This window comes from Mus caroli, unplaced genomic scaffold (genome assembly GCF_900094665.2).
Source record: "Mus caroli unplaced genomic scaffold, CAROLI_EIJ_v1.1 scaffold_16263_1, whole genome shotgun sequence".
NCBI classification, from domain to species: domain Eukaryota; kingdom Metazoa; phylum Chordata; class Mammalia; order Rodentia; family Muridae; genus Mus; species Mus caroli.
The window spans coordinates 4,358-22,095 of record NW_018390606.1 but is presented as its reverse complement, the minus strand read 5'-3'; the positions used below and the strand labels follow the sequence as shown (position 1 = coordinate 22,095).

Sequence of the window (17,738 nt, the reverse complement as noted above, 5' to 3'; positions counted from 1 at the left end):
AGCCCCTCACCCTGCCACCTGGAAGTCCATTGCTGCTTAGCTGGGATACCTGCATCTCTACATTTGCTCTCTTGGCCACTGACCAGGAGACCTTCCAAACAAATGATTCCTTTCAAACCTGGACCAGAGTAAGAGCCCCTCCAGGTATCCTGAGTGATGCTCAAAGGCACAGTCTGATGGACGTGATCATATTCGATCAAGGAACTCTGTTTCTAGTAGACAGTACTGTTTACCTAAGAACAGAAGATGAATTTACAAAACTGGGTGAACGCAGAGGTATTTCTGAAACTGGAATTCTTGGCTTTTCAAAAAGAAGATGGTGTCAGATTAGATATTTATATAAGGTTAGTGAAAGATGATATATGTGAGTATATACATTACCTAGATATAATTAGATACTTTTCTATACTATTTGTTCAGGAATATATCAGGAATCAATTACACAGCATTTTGTATGGTTATTGCTCCCAGACAGGTACTGACCCTCTTAGCTTTTAGGATCAGCGAAGATTCAGCATGTTCAAATTCAGATGGTCCTATAGGCACAGTTACTTATCTAAATATGTAAACAGTTGTATCTCTTGGTTTCAAGTTTTCTGAGGTCTCTTAGCAGTAAAGATGCATCCTCAGTGACAAAGAGTAAAATCGGTCCCTTATGGCATCATGCAGAGCAAGCAGTGTAGTCATATTGTGGGGACAAAAGCTCCCTTATATCTTCTCCACTATTCCCAGTGAGCTTTCAAAGTTAATCAAATCATTACCATAGTATAGATAATACACATCACAGAATTCTTATTACAAAACATTAAAATTATTGCACAAACATTTAAATGTTTTTTAACTACATTGTTGGGCTCCTAAGGTAATATGCCATAGCAAAAATAAGTCTCTTAAGCTGAATGTTAGAATGTATGTGATAGCCAAGATGACCGGGATAGAGCTGAGTAATGTGTGACAGACAATTGCTGTTATCTTGAAACCTGGCCACTTGGGGGTGGGGTTGCTCCTGATGATGGTAGTGATGATGGGGCAGGGCTTTTTTACAATATTCTCTTCTTATGTCCTAAAGAGCCTGGATGCTCTAATGGCCACCTCACAAACACTCAGAAAACATTTTGTAACTCCACAATATGGAGCCAAACAAGCTGTTCCACTCCACTCTGGCTAGCCTCACCAACTACTGATGATTTGGGACATAAGCCTCTGCTTAACTTATGTCTTGACTGAATTTGTTCCTTCAAGAGGACAAGCATCAAGGGTCACACCACCACTCAGACCCTAACCCTGCACCCAAATATTGCTACAAGAGAAATTCTGAGACGGATAAAAGCTGTCCCAAAGGACTGGCTCAAAGGAAAATGCAAATTCCAGCAAGTTAGCTATACTCAGAAGTGACCTCTGATGGTCAGAGTTCAGATATCAGGGGGCAAAGGGCAAAGGAGGANCCTGGAACAAGCTTTTTGCATAAAATAATGACCTTCAAAAAGAGCTAATGTGTTGTTGAAAGTTTTAGTCAGGATCTGGACATTCTACCCTGCCTTTGATCATTCNGTTCCTGAATAAAAGACACANACAACCTTCATGTTTACAGTGAGCCTTAAACAGCAGATATTTATCCTCTACATTATTAGATCCTACTTTTCTATTGATAACCCGGAGTTACTACTGTAGTTCATCTGGGCTGCTCTTTGCCTCCTGTTTGCCAGCCCTCAGGCCCATGTTTTCTTGACCTTTAACCCATAGCATCTTCCTCCTCCTCCTTTACCTTCTTCTTCTCCAACCTCAAGCCCAGGAATCCTACACCCCACCTGTCCTAGTTAGGATTTTACTGCTGTGAACAGACACCATGACCAAGGCAAGTCTTATAAGGACAACATTTGACTGGGGCAGGTTCAGNGGTTCAGTCCATTATCATCCAAACAGGAACATGGCAGCATCCAGGCAGGCATGGTACAGGAGGACCTGAGAGTTCTTCACCTTCAACTGAAGGCTGCTATTGGAAGACTGACTTCCAGGAAGTTGGGTTAAGTGTTTTAAAGCCCAAAGTCACAGCGACACACCGATTCCAACAAGGCCACACCTCCAAATAGTGCCACTTCCCAAGACAAACACATTCAAACCATGAAACCACCTATGTCTCTTTTGCCCAACTATTAGCTGTCGGCATCTTCATTTACCATTCAGAAATAACTTGGGAGCAAAGTCATATAGCAGCACTTGGGTCTACCCAAGACTCTAGGTCTTGGGGGCCTGCACTTAATCATTACAATAAACAGCAAGACCAAACCTCAACACTAACACATTTCAACTTTTGTCAGTCTTTTATTCTAAAAAAAAGAAGGGCCTGAAGAGTTAGCTTAGCAGTAAATAGCTCTGGCTGTTCTTCCAGAGGACCTGAGTTCGATTCCCAGCCACCTACCTGGTCTCTCAGCACTATGTGTAAATCTAGTCCCAGGGGAATTCAACACCCTCTTCTGACCTCCTTAGGCACCAGGCATGCAAATGGGTACACAGACATACATTTATGCAAAACACATGAAACAATGAATTGAATAAATCTAAAACTTAAATGGTCAGTTCTCTAGAATACTTAAGAGTTCAGACCAAGCCAGTTATATTTAAGAATATCCATGTACACACACATTCATGAAGCAACAACTAATGGAAATACAAATCAGGATTTTGAAAGAGGGGAAGAAGGGGTATGGGAGCATTTGGAAGAAGGAAAGGGACTGGGAAATTATGTAATTTTAATCTTAAAAATAAAAGAAATATTTTTTAGAATTGTTTTACTCTAGACCTTGTAAATAGCAGCCAACGCACAGTATTGTAGGAATTTGAATTTGCAGTAGCTGTTTGAGTTACTCATGTGAGAGGTGAAAAGAAATGTCTGAATTAAGTAATTATCTACAACAGGCTGTTCTCTGGGGGTCATCTTTATTGTTAATTGACAGTGAAAGTCCAGCCTAAAAGTAGGCAGTACCAGTTTTTACGTTTAGGTCCTGGACTGTGTTGCATGTAGAGAGAGGCCTGAGCCTTGGTGAGCATGTGTTGACTCTCATTGCTTTGACTGTGAGTGTGACCCTGGTTCAGGCTCTTGCTTTGGCTTCGCTACAATGATGGACTATCACCTGGAATTTTGAGCCAAAAGAAAACAAACCCTTCTCCCTTGATGTTGCTTTGGCTAGAGTTTTTGGTCGTATGAACTGGGGAGACGTATTTCTGTATTATAAAAGGAGAGATATCTCAAGTCAACCATTTCTGTTTCCACATTAGAAAAGTAGCAGAAACCTGGGAAGGTATTCCATAGTAGTGTCTTTCTTCTCATACATATCAATATTGATTTTAAAAGCTGTAGTGATTATGAAATATTTATGGTAGATGTTTTTCATAGTGGTTACACTTTATACCAACTTTTGACATATTCAGTCTTTCAAAATTTCACCTCTCAGAGGGTGTAGAGCAGCATTTCATTTTAATCTTCTATAGAGACATCCTGTTTTTTAATTTTCAGTGCTGGGGTTCAATCCAGGACCTCACAAATACTAAGCACACCCAGCCCCTAGCTCTGATCTATTTCTTGCTTATGTCTTCTCTTTAACCATGACTTCTTATGTTTTTGTATTTAAGGAATACTTTTTATAGACTTAACCTTTCTTGTGTTGTTGTTAATCCATAGTGTTAATCTCTGCTTTTGAGTAGAGTCTTATTTAGATGTACTGTTAACTATTGCTAGGGCTTGAATAAATTACGACTACTATTTGGGTGGCTGGAGAGATTGGTTAGTGTTTAAGAGTGCTTGGTTCTTAACCATGAGAACCAGAGTTTGGATCCAAGTACCCATACTGGTGGCTCTCAAAGGCCTACAACTCAGGAGTGAGAAATCAATTTTTTTTTGCCTCCCTAGGAACATAAACAACTTTGAGAATATACTCATATGGACACCTCACAAGCTTACACACACACACACACACACACACACACACACTAATGTTTTTGGGGCAGGGAATAAAAGATCACTATTTTGGCTGCTTCTCCTCTCTACAGGCACTGAGCCTAGTCCTCCATGCATGCTAGTCAAGTGTTCTACCTGAGTTGCATCTCCCTAAAGCAGGTTTTTATTATCTATCTATCCCACCAGTTCCTTGGTCCTTTGTTTATCCATTCTTGCCTCATTTTAAATAGATCATGCAATTTTTTAGTATTTTTATGTTGTTTCACATAACAGACCTTTTCAAATAAAAACTGTTTTTGGCAGCTATATATTGTGGTAAATGTCTAACCTCAATAAGCCTGTGTAAAGAAAACAAAACTCAAGTTATGTTTATAAACTATATGCCTAGATTGGATATATTTACCACTATACTCTTCTATTCCCCAGCTATGAAATCTCTTAATACTGGAGGTTCTTCCAGGTCTCGTGTTTCTGCTCCATCTTCTTTGTATCTCTTCTTTCTCTGTCATCCTCTCTCTCCTCTGTCTCTTCATCTCTCCCCCTCTTTCCTCTCTCATCCTCTCTAAAACTCTCAGCTCCACCTTTTTTTTCTTCTGCCCAATCACAGGCTGTAGCCTTTATTTGACCAGGTAAAATGGGAAAATGGTCAATTGGGAAGGAAGTTTACATGAAATCACCTGAGGATGTGATCTATTCCTCCTCTAGGCAGCTCTGTTGAGAAAGCAGAATTAGTATCAAAATACAAACAGCACCAGGCAATCTATCCTTGGATTTAGTATACTTGGATTTAGAATAACCATCTTTAAGTTACCAGGGTTTAATTTTAAATAATTAGGGCACACTCCAGTAGGACCTTATGACTATGCCTTTCTACTTATACCTCAATGCTTTGTGTCATTCTGCTTCTAAATATGCTATAAATCTCATAACACATTGTCATGTCAACATTACACTTTAACAGTATTTTATAGAAACTCATAGATATACATGTAAAATGATAAAAATTAAAAGATTTTTATTGTTGTTATCTTGTTGTTCCATGGGATATTTGGGGTTTATGGTTGGTTTTTTTTTAATTTTATTTTAATTAGGTATTTTCTTCATTTACATTTCCAATGCTATCCCAAAAGTCCCCCATACCCCCCCCCACACTCGGTTGGTTTGTTTTGAGACAAGGATTCACGATATAGCCCAGGCTGGCCTCAAACTCAAAGTCTTCTTCAACTTCCTAACTTCTGAGATTTTCGGTGCACACCACCATGCCTAGCAGGAGGGATAAACAAATGAGCAAGGAAAGACTGATATATTTAAAGTTTTAAAGGAAATAATGTTTATTCTTTTTACTGCTAGAAATATCAGAAAAAAATTAGATTTATTTTCATAATATATGATATGATGTGTTTTTATTTAATGGAACTCAGTGCATGAAGTACTCTGAAATACACTAAAAGAAAACTTGGTAATTGATGCCTTTTCCTCCTATCACTTGTGTTAATTGCTTCCTTTTCTTCTCATTATTTTGGTAGTTGGAGTGGAACACAGGGCTTGTGTGGCTATAGAATTACCCTCCCAGTCTCTATTCTCCCCTGCCAGTCTAGTAAAAATAGAAGACAGAAATTGATAGACTGCCTCTCTATCACTGAGGATTTTTTATTTTGTTTTTCTTTTCCAGTTGGCATCAAAAAAAAGCATACTAGTTGCTTGGTCAAAAACTACCGTGTATGCTGGATATCCTACATTTAGATTTGTGACATTAACAAATACTGCAAAGCTAAAAGATAATTTCAAGCTTCCCGAGACTGACACGCTGGAAGTAATGTCTGTTGAGTATTTATGGCACCCGCTGGAGCTTGCAGTTCTTCTGTCCCACTGCTCTGTCTGCACCACCAACACCAGGAACATCCGAGTAGTGATATATAGTGCAATATCAGAAACGTGGACACTCCAGGACTTTGAACTACAAGTGTCCAAGGAGGCCGTTTTAGGATTTCGCTTTCTTTACTCTGCCATGCCTGATATTATCATGTGGGACCAATACCACGTTTACTATAGCTACAAGAATTTCACTGTTGTTGGAACTATATCAACATCTTCAGGAGAGACCAATCTGTCATCATTATCACAGGGCAGCCACGTCCACCAAGTCTTTACAGGTAGGGTATTCTCAATCCTACTAAAAGTATTCTGGGTCTCATTATATTAGTTATATAGAGATTGTAAGTGTTCCAATATGTGGTACTCTTGATGGCTATTGCTATATGTCTAGCACCTAAAGCTTAATAGATTCTACATTTGACCAATATTAAACTGTACCTTTACTTTTTTCAAAACCTCTGTTAAATGATGTCTCTTAAACACTTTAACCTTTCTTGTAACCCACCACCCACCAGAGGTAGTAGGAAAGAAAGGATTCAGGGTAAGTGGACCTGTTCAGAAATGGTTCTTTGAAGCAACTCCCCTCTGTGTTGTCTAGAAATCTGCCTTTAAGTTCACAGGTCATCAGGCAGCACAGTTTGATCCACTCACACACACTTCATGGATACACCAGCAGTCCAGTTCGGTTGCGTTGGGTTAGCAACAGTGGTGACACCACCTAGCAGACACAGCCAGGCCTCAGCCTCCACTCAAGTCAGCAAGAGGGATCAGGAGGAATGTCAGGAGAAGTTCTCAGCTGTGCCTCCTCATCAGAGTGAAGATCAGCAAAGACTCAGACTCACAAGCATTGCACAGCAAGCTGTACCAGCAAGCCGAGGTCTGTCTCTGTCACTTTTTCGAGACTGATTTCTACCCTCCAAACTTCACCTGTCCTCCTCGTGTCCTGTCTCAACATGTGTCCCACCATCCAGAATCCACAGAGCCCCACCAAATGGAGCTCAACTATGCAATGTAAGGCAAACCAACACATGCCTGTTGTTAGCAAAGAATCCTTTATTGTGTGTCCTTTCACCTGTTTGCTTTAGCAGAACATCATTTCTCTTGTGTCTGTTTCAGTTAAAAGTTCCTTCATGAGTCTGCCTTAGATTTTTCACCAGTGTCCATTTCAGGAAATTACTCCTTTAGGTGTTCATCGCAGCAAAACACCATCCATCACAATTGACTCTCCAAAGGAAACCTCAAGTTTCCACTTCATTAAACCATGATCCCATAGGCAGAAGGGCAAACTCAAAAGATTCATTTCACTTGATTGCCTGATGCTAACAAAGCGGTTTATGTATTTGCTGCAGTGAGTGGAGTTGTACTGTTTAATGTTCCTAAAGTTCACACAACTAAGTACCTCCATCTGTAGCCTCATAACACAGACCTACAAGTGAGGAGCTAGAAGTCAAGGTGCCAATAGGACATGTTCTTCTGCAACCTGCAGTGGAGGAGGGGGTGGTCTCTTGATTACTGCTTTTTGTTTTTCTCTTTGTTTGTTTGTTTGTTTTGCCTTTACTTGTCCCACACACACATCAATTCAGTGTCTACTTCTGTTACCACACTTGTGTTCTTCATGTGTGCCTCTGTTTTCATGTCCTCTGACCTTTCTTTACAAGTATATCATGGTATTCACAAACAAGCACATATATATACACCCGTTACCCTCATATACCACACACACACACACACACACAGAGGACATAGTCAGCCACTGGGGATTAGGTGTTGGTCCTGGGTATTAAAATTTTAACATGTACTTTTGGATGTACATAGTTCAATCCATAGATTAATGTAGGTTTATATGGGTCTATGTTCAAATCCACAGTCAAGGCATTCAAGACATTTAACCCCTCTAAGCCTCAGCTTTGATATGCTGTAGATTAAATGTCATAACTTGCAATCACTTTTTCTTGACCCCATGTTACCCTTTAATTCATGCACTTTAATTTTCTTCCTTGATGTATTCCATGAAAGTGCCATTGTAGCATCGCATCATTGCCCCTTTTCCTAGCGCTTCCCTTGGAATCAATATTTATCAGACTTTCAACTTGTCAACACTGGTAACTTGAGGTCAGTTTCAAGTTGTCTTGTGTGATCAGCAAGTGTCATTTGAAATAACTGAGCATGACCTCTGGCCTTTCTGAACTCCAGAGCTTCCCAGAAGCTCTGCTACTGGTCTTATTGGCATTTACAATACCTTTATAAGTTTATCATTTACCAATACCTAATTTACAGTTTGTCCCTGAAGTTGAAGGAATGTTAATCTACGGTTTCCCACCATTGTAATAAGAGTCATGGCTGTATAGGCTACATATGGCCTTAGTCTTGCTATTTGACCACCTGGGCAGGGTTAGGTTTAACCCAGTTTATACTTTGTTTTATCCAAGACAATGTCCCAATCTCTAGGAGCTGGGTAGACACCTTTTGAAGTGACTAAGTTATTTCTCTGTCCCAGGACCCACTGGGCCTTCAATCTTAGTTCCATCTAGTTGTAATTTCAACTTTGGTCTCTTATCTCTTATAGCAGTTTGCCAAAATAATTGTTTTCTGGTATCTTTAGACTCTCTTAGTTAGGAGTAGTTAGAGCGGTGCTGTGTGCCATATCACGCATTGATATTTTTAGTTGTCCTCTAGAACAGTGTCTCTTTAGCTGATGAGAAACAAATGGCTCATGCTATTTTTTGTCAGGAACTGAGAAGAGACTCTTAGGCCATTTGCCAATTTTAGGACTTTGCCTCCAATATCTCTGAATGATCTACATTCATAAGCCCTTTGTTTGATCTTTCTACATCTCTTACACATCCCAACAAGTTTTGTCTCTGAGTTATCATTAGAGAAAAGAGGATGCTAGGGAACCATTTGTCTACAGTCCTTTAGGAAATGACCTGGTCTTCAACAGCCAAACCATTGGGAGTTCTGAGTTCTCATCTTTTTAGCAATTGTCTTATCATAGCACTATATTGTAAGCATTAGATCTATTTATGAATACATTAAAACTACGTGGATCTGGGCTTTAAAGGTTTAATAGCCTTCAAACTCTCGAAAGCTAACGACTCAATTAAAATGTCTCTTGCATCTGATATTGCTCTATTTACAGCTAAAATTAATCTCTGTTTAAACAAACAAACAAAAAAAGATTCCTCTGAGCCCTGAGTTATTTTTGTAAAGGATTCAGATCATTGCCTTGTTGTGCAACCTTTTCCCAAGTATTAAAGCTACTGTATGACATTGCCCTAAGGTGGCCTTATTAAACATAATCTGCATTCATAACTCATCACATTGATCTTCACCTAGTAATTGATCCTTGACAATATTAATCATTCTAGTCCTATTATGTTGCTTTGTAGCTGAACCCTCATGGGTCAGCCACTGTAGTGGAGGGCCAGCTTCTAAGCTAGATAATATTAAATCATTCCAATATTTTGGAACTATATAATTGTGTATGACCCATTTCACATTAGGTATCAGTTTCACATTAGGTTGGTGAATGTTATAAGCTACCATTGCCTCTTCAAATGTTAGATCTAGCATTTCTGTGAGGTCTCACCCAAATTCTTCACAGCCTTGTGGATTTCTCTTCTCTGGAGCTAATTGTTTACTGTAGCTGGAAAAATTATTGTAGATTTTCTAATGGTCCTAGACTGCCCTCTGCCATCTTGTTACAAGGGGGCACCCTAGGCTTTAGAGCAAATTCCTCTGGACTAACTTGAACATATCCTTTATTCTGATTTGAAAGATCCTCTAATTTATGTTCTATTGATTATAATTCAGCATTCCATCTCTTAGTCTTCTCCTTATTTAAGTTTTCTTTACTCTGATCTTTCTTAGAGGGAACACAGAAAACTCCAATTATTATGGAACATATTAATTCTATGCTTATAACTAAAACAAAACTATAGGGGTTCCAATTTCCCTCTGCCATAGTGTTCTCCATATTTTAACATAGAAAATATTTTTCTTTTCATCTTGCTAATTCCCTCCTTCAGAGAATTCACTTTATTCTATCCAAATTCAGTATTTCTGTGAATGTCTATATGCAGCTTCTTTCCTCTTTTTTCCAGTGACTATACACATTTACAAAACATTTCTCTCTATATCTCTTTCACAGCTTCCAAACTTTAATATTATTTCTATACTTAGTTTCCCTAAAGTCTATCATCCTGTGAATGCCAGCTCTGAGCCTACATTACTTACTAGTTCTGAAGTTCTGGAACTTCAGCTTCTCACTTGTGGAATCTTTAGGTCACTATGAGCTCTGGGCTTCAGCTTACTGCCACAGGGCAGCACACTGCTCCAGAGAAGTGAGTGGGCCACAGGAGTGAGGGTCCAGTCTGCCCACCACTCACCACTCCCAGAGCAGACCGCTGCCTCCAGAAACCCTTGCTGCCCACCCAGCCCCAACCCCGTCCACTGAGACCACCACTGGCTGCTGCCTGGAGTCTCACTCTCATGTCTGCAACCTGTTGGTTTGAAAGCCTCGAACATTTTAGAATTCCCTCTCTGTGTGTCTCTCTTTCTCTGTCTCTCTGTCTCTGTCTCTGTCTCTCTCTCTCTCTCCCTGTGTGTGTGTGTGTGTGTGTGTGTGTGTGTGTGTGTGTGTGTAGAGATAGAGATCTCCCCAAAGAGTATATTCCTCCTCTTTCAAGAATACCTGTCCCACTATGTTAGTGCCCTATGCTCATGACTTCATTTAACTAGAATAATCTCCTTAAAGTCTCTGACATCTCTGTTCCCCAGGTAGTTAAATTGGGGATGAAGGCTCCATAATGTGAACTTGAAGGAAACATATATCTGTCTGTAAGGACACCATCCTCCCTGGTAGTGCTGTCCTTGCTATGTTCTTACTCTTTACCTAAAGCGCTGTGCAAATGATATGATTTATAAAGGAGGCATTGTGAATATGAAAAGAAATGTACTCAAGAATAAGAAGTCCTTCAGGGAGTGCAAAGGTTCATGGTGGTTCACTCTATTCTTCTCAAGCTACTTATACTTATTGTACAATAAGTTATCTTCATTAAAAATCTACTTCACTAAAACAACATAATTTGTGATTTAATCAATAGCACACCAACCTGGGAGAGTGAGATGACTCACCAGGTAAAATTGTTGGCTGCTAAGCCAGACAGTCTGGAGTTTGATCTCTGAACCCCACATGGTAGAAAGAGAGAACCAAATTCGGCAGATTATCCTCTGCTCTCTACACATGTGCTGCAGCACGCAAATGTGCACATGCCACACACATGCGCTCAAGTAGATTAACATTAAAACATTAAATAACAAACATTTCTCTATATCTTTCCAGATAGAATTGGAAATGTTCTGGTAAAAATGGAAAATAATGTAATGTTCTACATCAAGGCTGACATTACAGAGGCAGTTATGCTACATACATGGGTAAACACGACTGCAAAGACAGTGGTAATGTTCAACAAATCTTTTGAAGTATGTATATTATACTATAATGAAAATCTCGACGAAAAGTACCAGTTGCAGACACAGCCATATCCCTTAATTCTGGAGTTACAAAGTATAAATAAAGATTTAGGAGACTGGTGCCCATATCTGGCATTTCAGCACAATATTCATAGTCAGTTTTACCATATGGATAAAGGAGAAAGCCTGACAATTTGGAGTCAAATAGTCTACCCAGAAAATCGGGGTCTCTACATTGTTGTGGACCACTATGGCTCAAGTGTAATGACCTGGACACAAAACCTTGAGTATGAGATTGCATCAGGATTCTGTACTAAAACTATGGTAAGTTGGCATTTTTTTTCTCTTTATTGGGGTTTGAATAAATATAAAAACATTAGGTTGTTTTTGTGTTTTTATTTTGTTTTCATGTTTGTTGTTGTGTTTTGAGGGACACGCAGGCTGGGCTAGTTGACGGCTGAGCCTGAAGGTGGCCCTGGACTCTGCACACCTGTTAGGAAGTATCTAGATTAGTTCAGTTTCTGAGCATGCTTGTGAGACATGTTTCTGGGGTTCAAGAAATAAGTAAATAATCAAAACAAGGGTCCTGCAGTGAGAAAAGCTAAGTGTGTATGCATGGGGGTGAGGGTGGAACAAGTATGGTCAAGGTAATTTAAAATTAAAAGGGGCTAGGGAGAGGGCTCAGTCAGTGAGGTGTTCACCCTACAAAGAACAAGGATGTGAGTTTGATCCCCAAAACCCACATTTCAAAAACCCAGGTTTGATAGCACATGATTTAAATCCACGCATTTTGTTATTAGACACAGACAAATCCCTAGGGCTCACTAGCAGCTAGCCTGGCCTACTCAGTAAGCCAGTAAGAAGGGACAGTCTGGAGGGGCTGCTCTGTGGTTAAGAGAACCCAGGCACCAAACCTGGAACCCACATATTAGCGCACAGCCATCTGTAAAGTCCAGTTCTAGGGGGTCTGATGCTTTTACCAACTCCGAGGGTGCTGTATACACGTAGCACACATACAAACATGCAGGCAGACAAATAAAATAAAAGAGCCAAAAAAATTTGTTTAGAAACACGAATCATACCTGAGGTTGTTCTCTGGCTTCAACAAGCAACAGGTGCATATACACACTCCCTAAATTAAAGGAGAGTAAAAATGTAACAAAGTAAAATAATACATACATAATTGAGATTTTACAAGAGAAAAGAGGTTGGGGGTTGGAGAGAGCCAGTAATAGCTCAGGCTACAAAGTCATTTTTCACCAAGCCTGATGATCTGAATTTGATCCCCAAGAAACTTATGGTAGGTAGAAGGAGAGAACCAACTCTTGCAAGTTGTCCTCTGACCTCTAAATGTATTCCGTGCATATGCCTACCCCTGTGCCTATCACACACACACACACACACACACACACACACACACACACCACAAAACACATACAAAAACACAGGCGAAATATGAAAGACAGAGAGAGTGAGTGAGTGTGTGAGAGAGAGAAAGAGAGAGAGGGAATAAACCTCCAGAATATTGTTTTTTTCTACTCAAGATTTAAATATCTAAAAGCATACAGTGAGTTTGCAGAAATGAGCACTGTGAGCCAGTAGTCTAGTGAACCTTGACCTACAAACCTATATGATACTAATATGAGATCAAATTTCTACCTTTTCTGCTCTACAGAAACTTTTCAATTTTCTTTTCAGATAACAAGATTTTTTCAGACAACAAATTACGAATTAGTGGATAATTATTATCAGTTACAGTAAGTATGGCTTTTAAATGTTATTTGATATTTGATATATATCTTTTTTTCAATTAAACGAACCTCCACCCTTTTAGGTCTCCAAATTTCAAATCCTTTGCATGTCTCAATATATGAGAAATTAATATTTCACCTTTAAAAACAATTTTTGTTTGTTTTAAGATTTATTTATTGTTATATGTAAGTACACTGTAGCTGTCTTCAGACACACCAGAGGAGGGCATCAGATCTCATTACTGATGAGTGTGAGCCACCATATGGGTGCTAGGATTTGAACTCAGAAGAACAGTCAGTGCTCTTAACCAATGAGTGATCCTACTAGCTCGTAAACACTTTTTTTCTTATTTGTAAACACTTTTTATAAATCAATGGAAATTGTCTGAAGCTTCTTCTTCTTGCCCCTGAAGGTGGCAAGAATTCTCTGTCATAGCTTGCCTTGCAACTGTAATAAGACACCTAAAAAAAAAAAAACTAGATTCAAAGAAAGAAGGGGCTACTTTGAGGTTTTGAGGTCCCACGGAGGAGACCCCATTGTTTCTAGAACTGTGGCAAGGCAGTTGCATCAGAACAAGAGTAGAAGAGGATAGGGCCCATGTGTCAGACACCAAGGAGGAAAAAACTGAGGTTCAGGTTTCCCTTTAAGGATTCCAACCCCTCAGGTCCATCATCCTGTGGTCCATGTCAAATGTGAGCTGTTAAGTCATTCTTTTTTTTTTTAAAATATTTTTTTATTACTTATTTTCCTCAATTACATTTCCAATGCTATCCCAAAAGTCCCCCATACCCTCCCCCCCCCACTTCCCTACCCACCCATTCCCATTTTTTGGCCCTGGTACTCCCCTGTACTGGGGCATATAAAGTTTGCGTGTCCAATGGGCCTCTCTTTCCAGTGATGGCCGACTAGGCCATCTTTTGATAAGTATGCAGCTAGAGTCAAGAGCTCTGGGGTACTGGTTAGTTCATAATGTTGTTGCACCTACAGGGTTGCANATCTCTTTAGCTCCTTGGATACTTTCTCTAGCTCCTCCATTGGGGGCCCTGTGATCCATCCAATAGCTGACTGTGAGCATCCACTTATCCAAACCAAAACCAGCTACTTCTTAATTCACTCATTTCCATGCATACTTTATCTTGAGTTCCCAAAAGAAAGTTGCTACTATTATCCTCAATCAAAAGGAAAAACTCGAGTCTTTAGCTGAGAACACAAAGATGGAGTAGCTGCATATCAGAACCTATTTCCAATGACCAACTCCAAACAAGGAACAAATTAGAACATTCCAAGTGCTGATGAGCACTGTTAATGAAATAGGGGCCAGGGAGTCATCTCAGTCAGCACAGTGCCTGCCACATACACACAAGGACCTGAATTTGAACCTCCAGCACCCACATAAAAGCCAGGCATGGCAACACAGATCTGTAACCTGAGCCTTGGGGGCAGGGAGACACAGGAATATCCTTGGAGCTCATTGGTCAACCAACCTAGTCCAATCATGAGGTCCTGGTTCAGTAAGATACCATGTCTCAAAAATTAAGGTAGACAGTAATCAAGAAAGGCATCTGATGTCATCCTCTACTGGCCTCCACTAATACATACATGTGAACACATATGCATGCACATTCACCTGTATGTGCATATGTAAGTGAACGCTTATGTGCACATACATATACAAATGCACATGTATACAGACAGAGAGACAGACAGACAGACACACACACACATGCACACACACACTCACTACAAAGGAGAAAGGAAAGACAAGAGGACAGATTAGCAGCCAGAAAGAACCAGGAGGAAATGTTCCTTTTACCCAGAAGTCAGAAGAGGTGCTGTCACCCCTTCCTGTTCACCCTTTGTCTCTTCTCTCTGGCTTTGTGAGATGGATAATCTAGCTGTTAGTGTGATGCATTCTGGATTCCTCTGGAAGATGGTCTCTGAATATGCCTATGGGGATCGTCATGATTAGGTTAACTGAGGTGGGACGACCAGACCATTCTGAGTGGGACCATTCCCAGGTGTGCTGGCTGGCTTCTGTCAACTTGACACTGCTAGAGTCAACTGAAAGGAGGGAACCACAATTGACAAAATTCCCCCCATAAGATCCAGCTGTGGGACATTTTGTTAATTAGCAATGGTAGAGGGTCCAGCTCATGGTGAGTGGATTCATCCCTGAGTTGGTGGTCCTGGGTTCTATAGGATAAAGTAGGCTGAGCAAGCCATGAGGAGCAAGCCTTGAACAGTAAGCCTGTAACAGCACCCTTCCATGGTCTCTGCATCAGCCCCCTTTTGGGGATTCCTGTCTTATTTGAGTTCCTATCCTGGCATCCTTTCACGATGAACAGCAGTGTGAACGTTGTGAATGTGTATGCCCAATAAATCCTTTCCTCCCCTTTGGACGTGGCGCTTAAATTCCAGCAGTAATAATAATTATCCTGACTGGGACTCCCAGCATGTAAGAAGGAAAAGGTAGCCAGGCACAAGCATTCACCCTTCTCTACTCCCTGACTGTGGGTGTGGCAATCTGATATTTCAACTTCTGACAGCCTTGACTTCCTCATGGAGATGGACTGCACCTAGGAACTGAGAGCTCAGACTCTACTTCCCTGAAGTTGCTTTTGTCAGGGCACTATAGCATATCCCTGAAAAATAACTAATGTACCTATGAAAGGTATTGGTCCATTTGGGAATTTTTGGATTTGTGGATGTTTGCTGAGAATTATATTGTAGACCACACAAAGTTATCTGTCTTAGTCAGGGTTTCTATTCCTGCACAAACATCATGACCAAGAAGCAAGTTGGGGAGGAAAGGGTTTATTCAGCTTACATTTCCACACTGGTGTTCATCACCAAGGAATTCTGGACTGGGACTCAAGCAGGTCAGGAAGAGGAGCTGATGCAGAGGCCATGGAGGGATATTCCTTACTGGCTTGCTTCCCCTGGCTTGCTCAGCCTGCTCTCTTATAGAACCAAGACTACCAGCCCAGAGATGGAATCACTCACAAGGGGCCCTCCCCACTTGTTCACTAATTGAGAAAATGCTTTACAGCTGGATCTCATGGAGGCATTTCCCCAATGGAAGCTCCTTTCTCTGTGATAACTCCAGGCTGTGTCAAGTTGACACAAAACTAGCCAGTACAATTGACCCCTTGTCAACTAAACACACAAACACATCACTAGTAAGCATCAACCCTTAATTTCTTATTTATCCCCAAGATCTAAACAACTTTAAAAGTCCCACAGTCTCTCTATATATTAAAAGTTCAATCCCTTTAAAAGGTCCAATATCTTTTAAAATTCAAAGTCTCTTAACTATGGGCTCCACTAAAATACTTTCTTCCTTCAAGTGGGAAAAATATCAGGGCACAGCCACAATCAAAAGCAAAACTTAATTTCCAACCATCCAATGTCTGGGATCCAATTCACGATCTTCTGGGCTCCTACCAGGGCTTGGATCATTTCTCCAGCCATGCCCTTTGTAGCACAGACATTGTCTTCTAGGCTTCAGCTGCCTGTACTCCACTGCTGGTGCTGTTCTTGGTGGTCATCTCATGGTACTGGCATCTCCAAAACGCTGCTGTCTTCCACTGTAACTTGGCTTCAACAATAGCCTCTCATATGCTCTCTTCATGGTGCCAAGCCCTCAACTCCATTGTATGACCCCTTCACTCCTGGGCTATCAATTGCAACTGTGGCTGCACCTTCACCAATGGCCTTTCATGGCATCTCACAGTGCCAAGCCTCAGCTGCTCTGCGTGACCCCTTCATGCCTTCAAAACCAGTACCACCTGAGTAACTCTTACACATTACCAAGTCCTTCTGCAGCACGAGGTACAATCTTTGCTATCTCTGGAACACAGCCTCTTTGTGCTCTCAGAAAACACTTCCCAGAAGACATCACCTCAGAAATGTTGGTCTCTTCTTAATCACAGCTAATTTCTTAGCTCCAGCTAACCAGCATCAATAGTCCCAGTAATAGCAAAGTTTTCACTTTAGTAGTTCTGGTATCTTGTTAATCACAGCTGATTCTTTAGCCCCAGCTAACCAGAACCACAGAATCTTCACAATCAAAATAGCAATGGCCCTGAAAAAGAGTCTTTAATCTTCCCTCTGAAATTTCACAAGCCTGGCCTCCATCTTCTGCCCTGTTCTCAACATTATCTTCCAAGCTCCTACACAGTATCCCACAGAACTCTTAACACCGAATGGATCTTCTAGCTTAAAGTTCTAAAGTCCTTCCACAGCCCTCCCCAAAACATGGTCAGGTTGTCACAGGAATACCCCATTATGCTGGTACCAATTTGTCTTAGTCAGGGTTTTTATTCCTGCACAAACACCATGACCGAGAAGCAAGTTAGGGAGGAAAGGGTTTATTCAGCTTACACTTCCATACTGCTGCTCATTACCAAGGAAGTCAGGACTGGGACTCAAGCAGGTCAGAAATCAGGAACTGATGAAGAAGCCATGGAGGAATGTTCTTTACTGGCTTGCTTCCTCTGGCTTGCTCAGCTTGCTCTCTTATAGAACCAACTACCAGCCCAGAGATGGCACCACTCACAAGGGGCCTTTCCCCCTTGATCACTAATTGAGAAATGCCTTACAGCTGGATCTCATGGAGGCATTTCCTCAACTGAAGCTCCTTTCTCTGTGATAACTCCAGCCTGTGTCAAGTTGACACAAA

General features: G+C 40.7%; 1 protein-coding gene across 1 annotated transcript in view; it reads left to right on the top strand.

The window, feature by feature from the left end:
- Positions 1-2: 2 nt before the first annotated feature.
- Positions 3-17,738, top strand: part of LOC110288729 (cation channel sperm-associated protein subunit epsilon) — a gene marked incomplete at both ends in the record, with an annotated part of 18,599 nt that continues 863 nt past the window's right edge. The window contains 4 exons of the mRNA XM_021154997.2: positions 3-344; positions 5,628-6,108; positions 11,175-11,629; positions 13,004-13,062. Coding sequence (XP_021010656.2) covers positions 3-344; positions 5,628-6,108; positions 11,175-11,629; positions 13,004-13,062 — 1,337 coding nt within the window. The remainder of the gene's footprint in view (positions 345-5,627; positions 6,109-11,174; positions 11,630-13,003; positions 13,063-17,738) is intronic.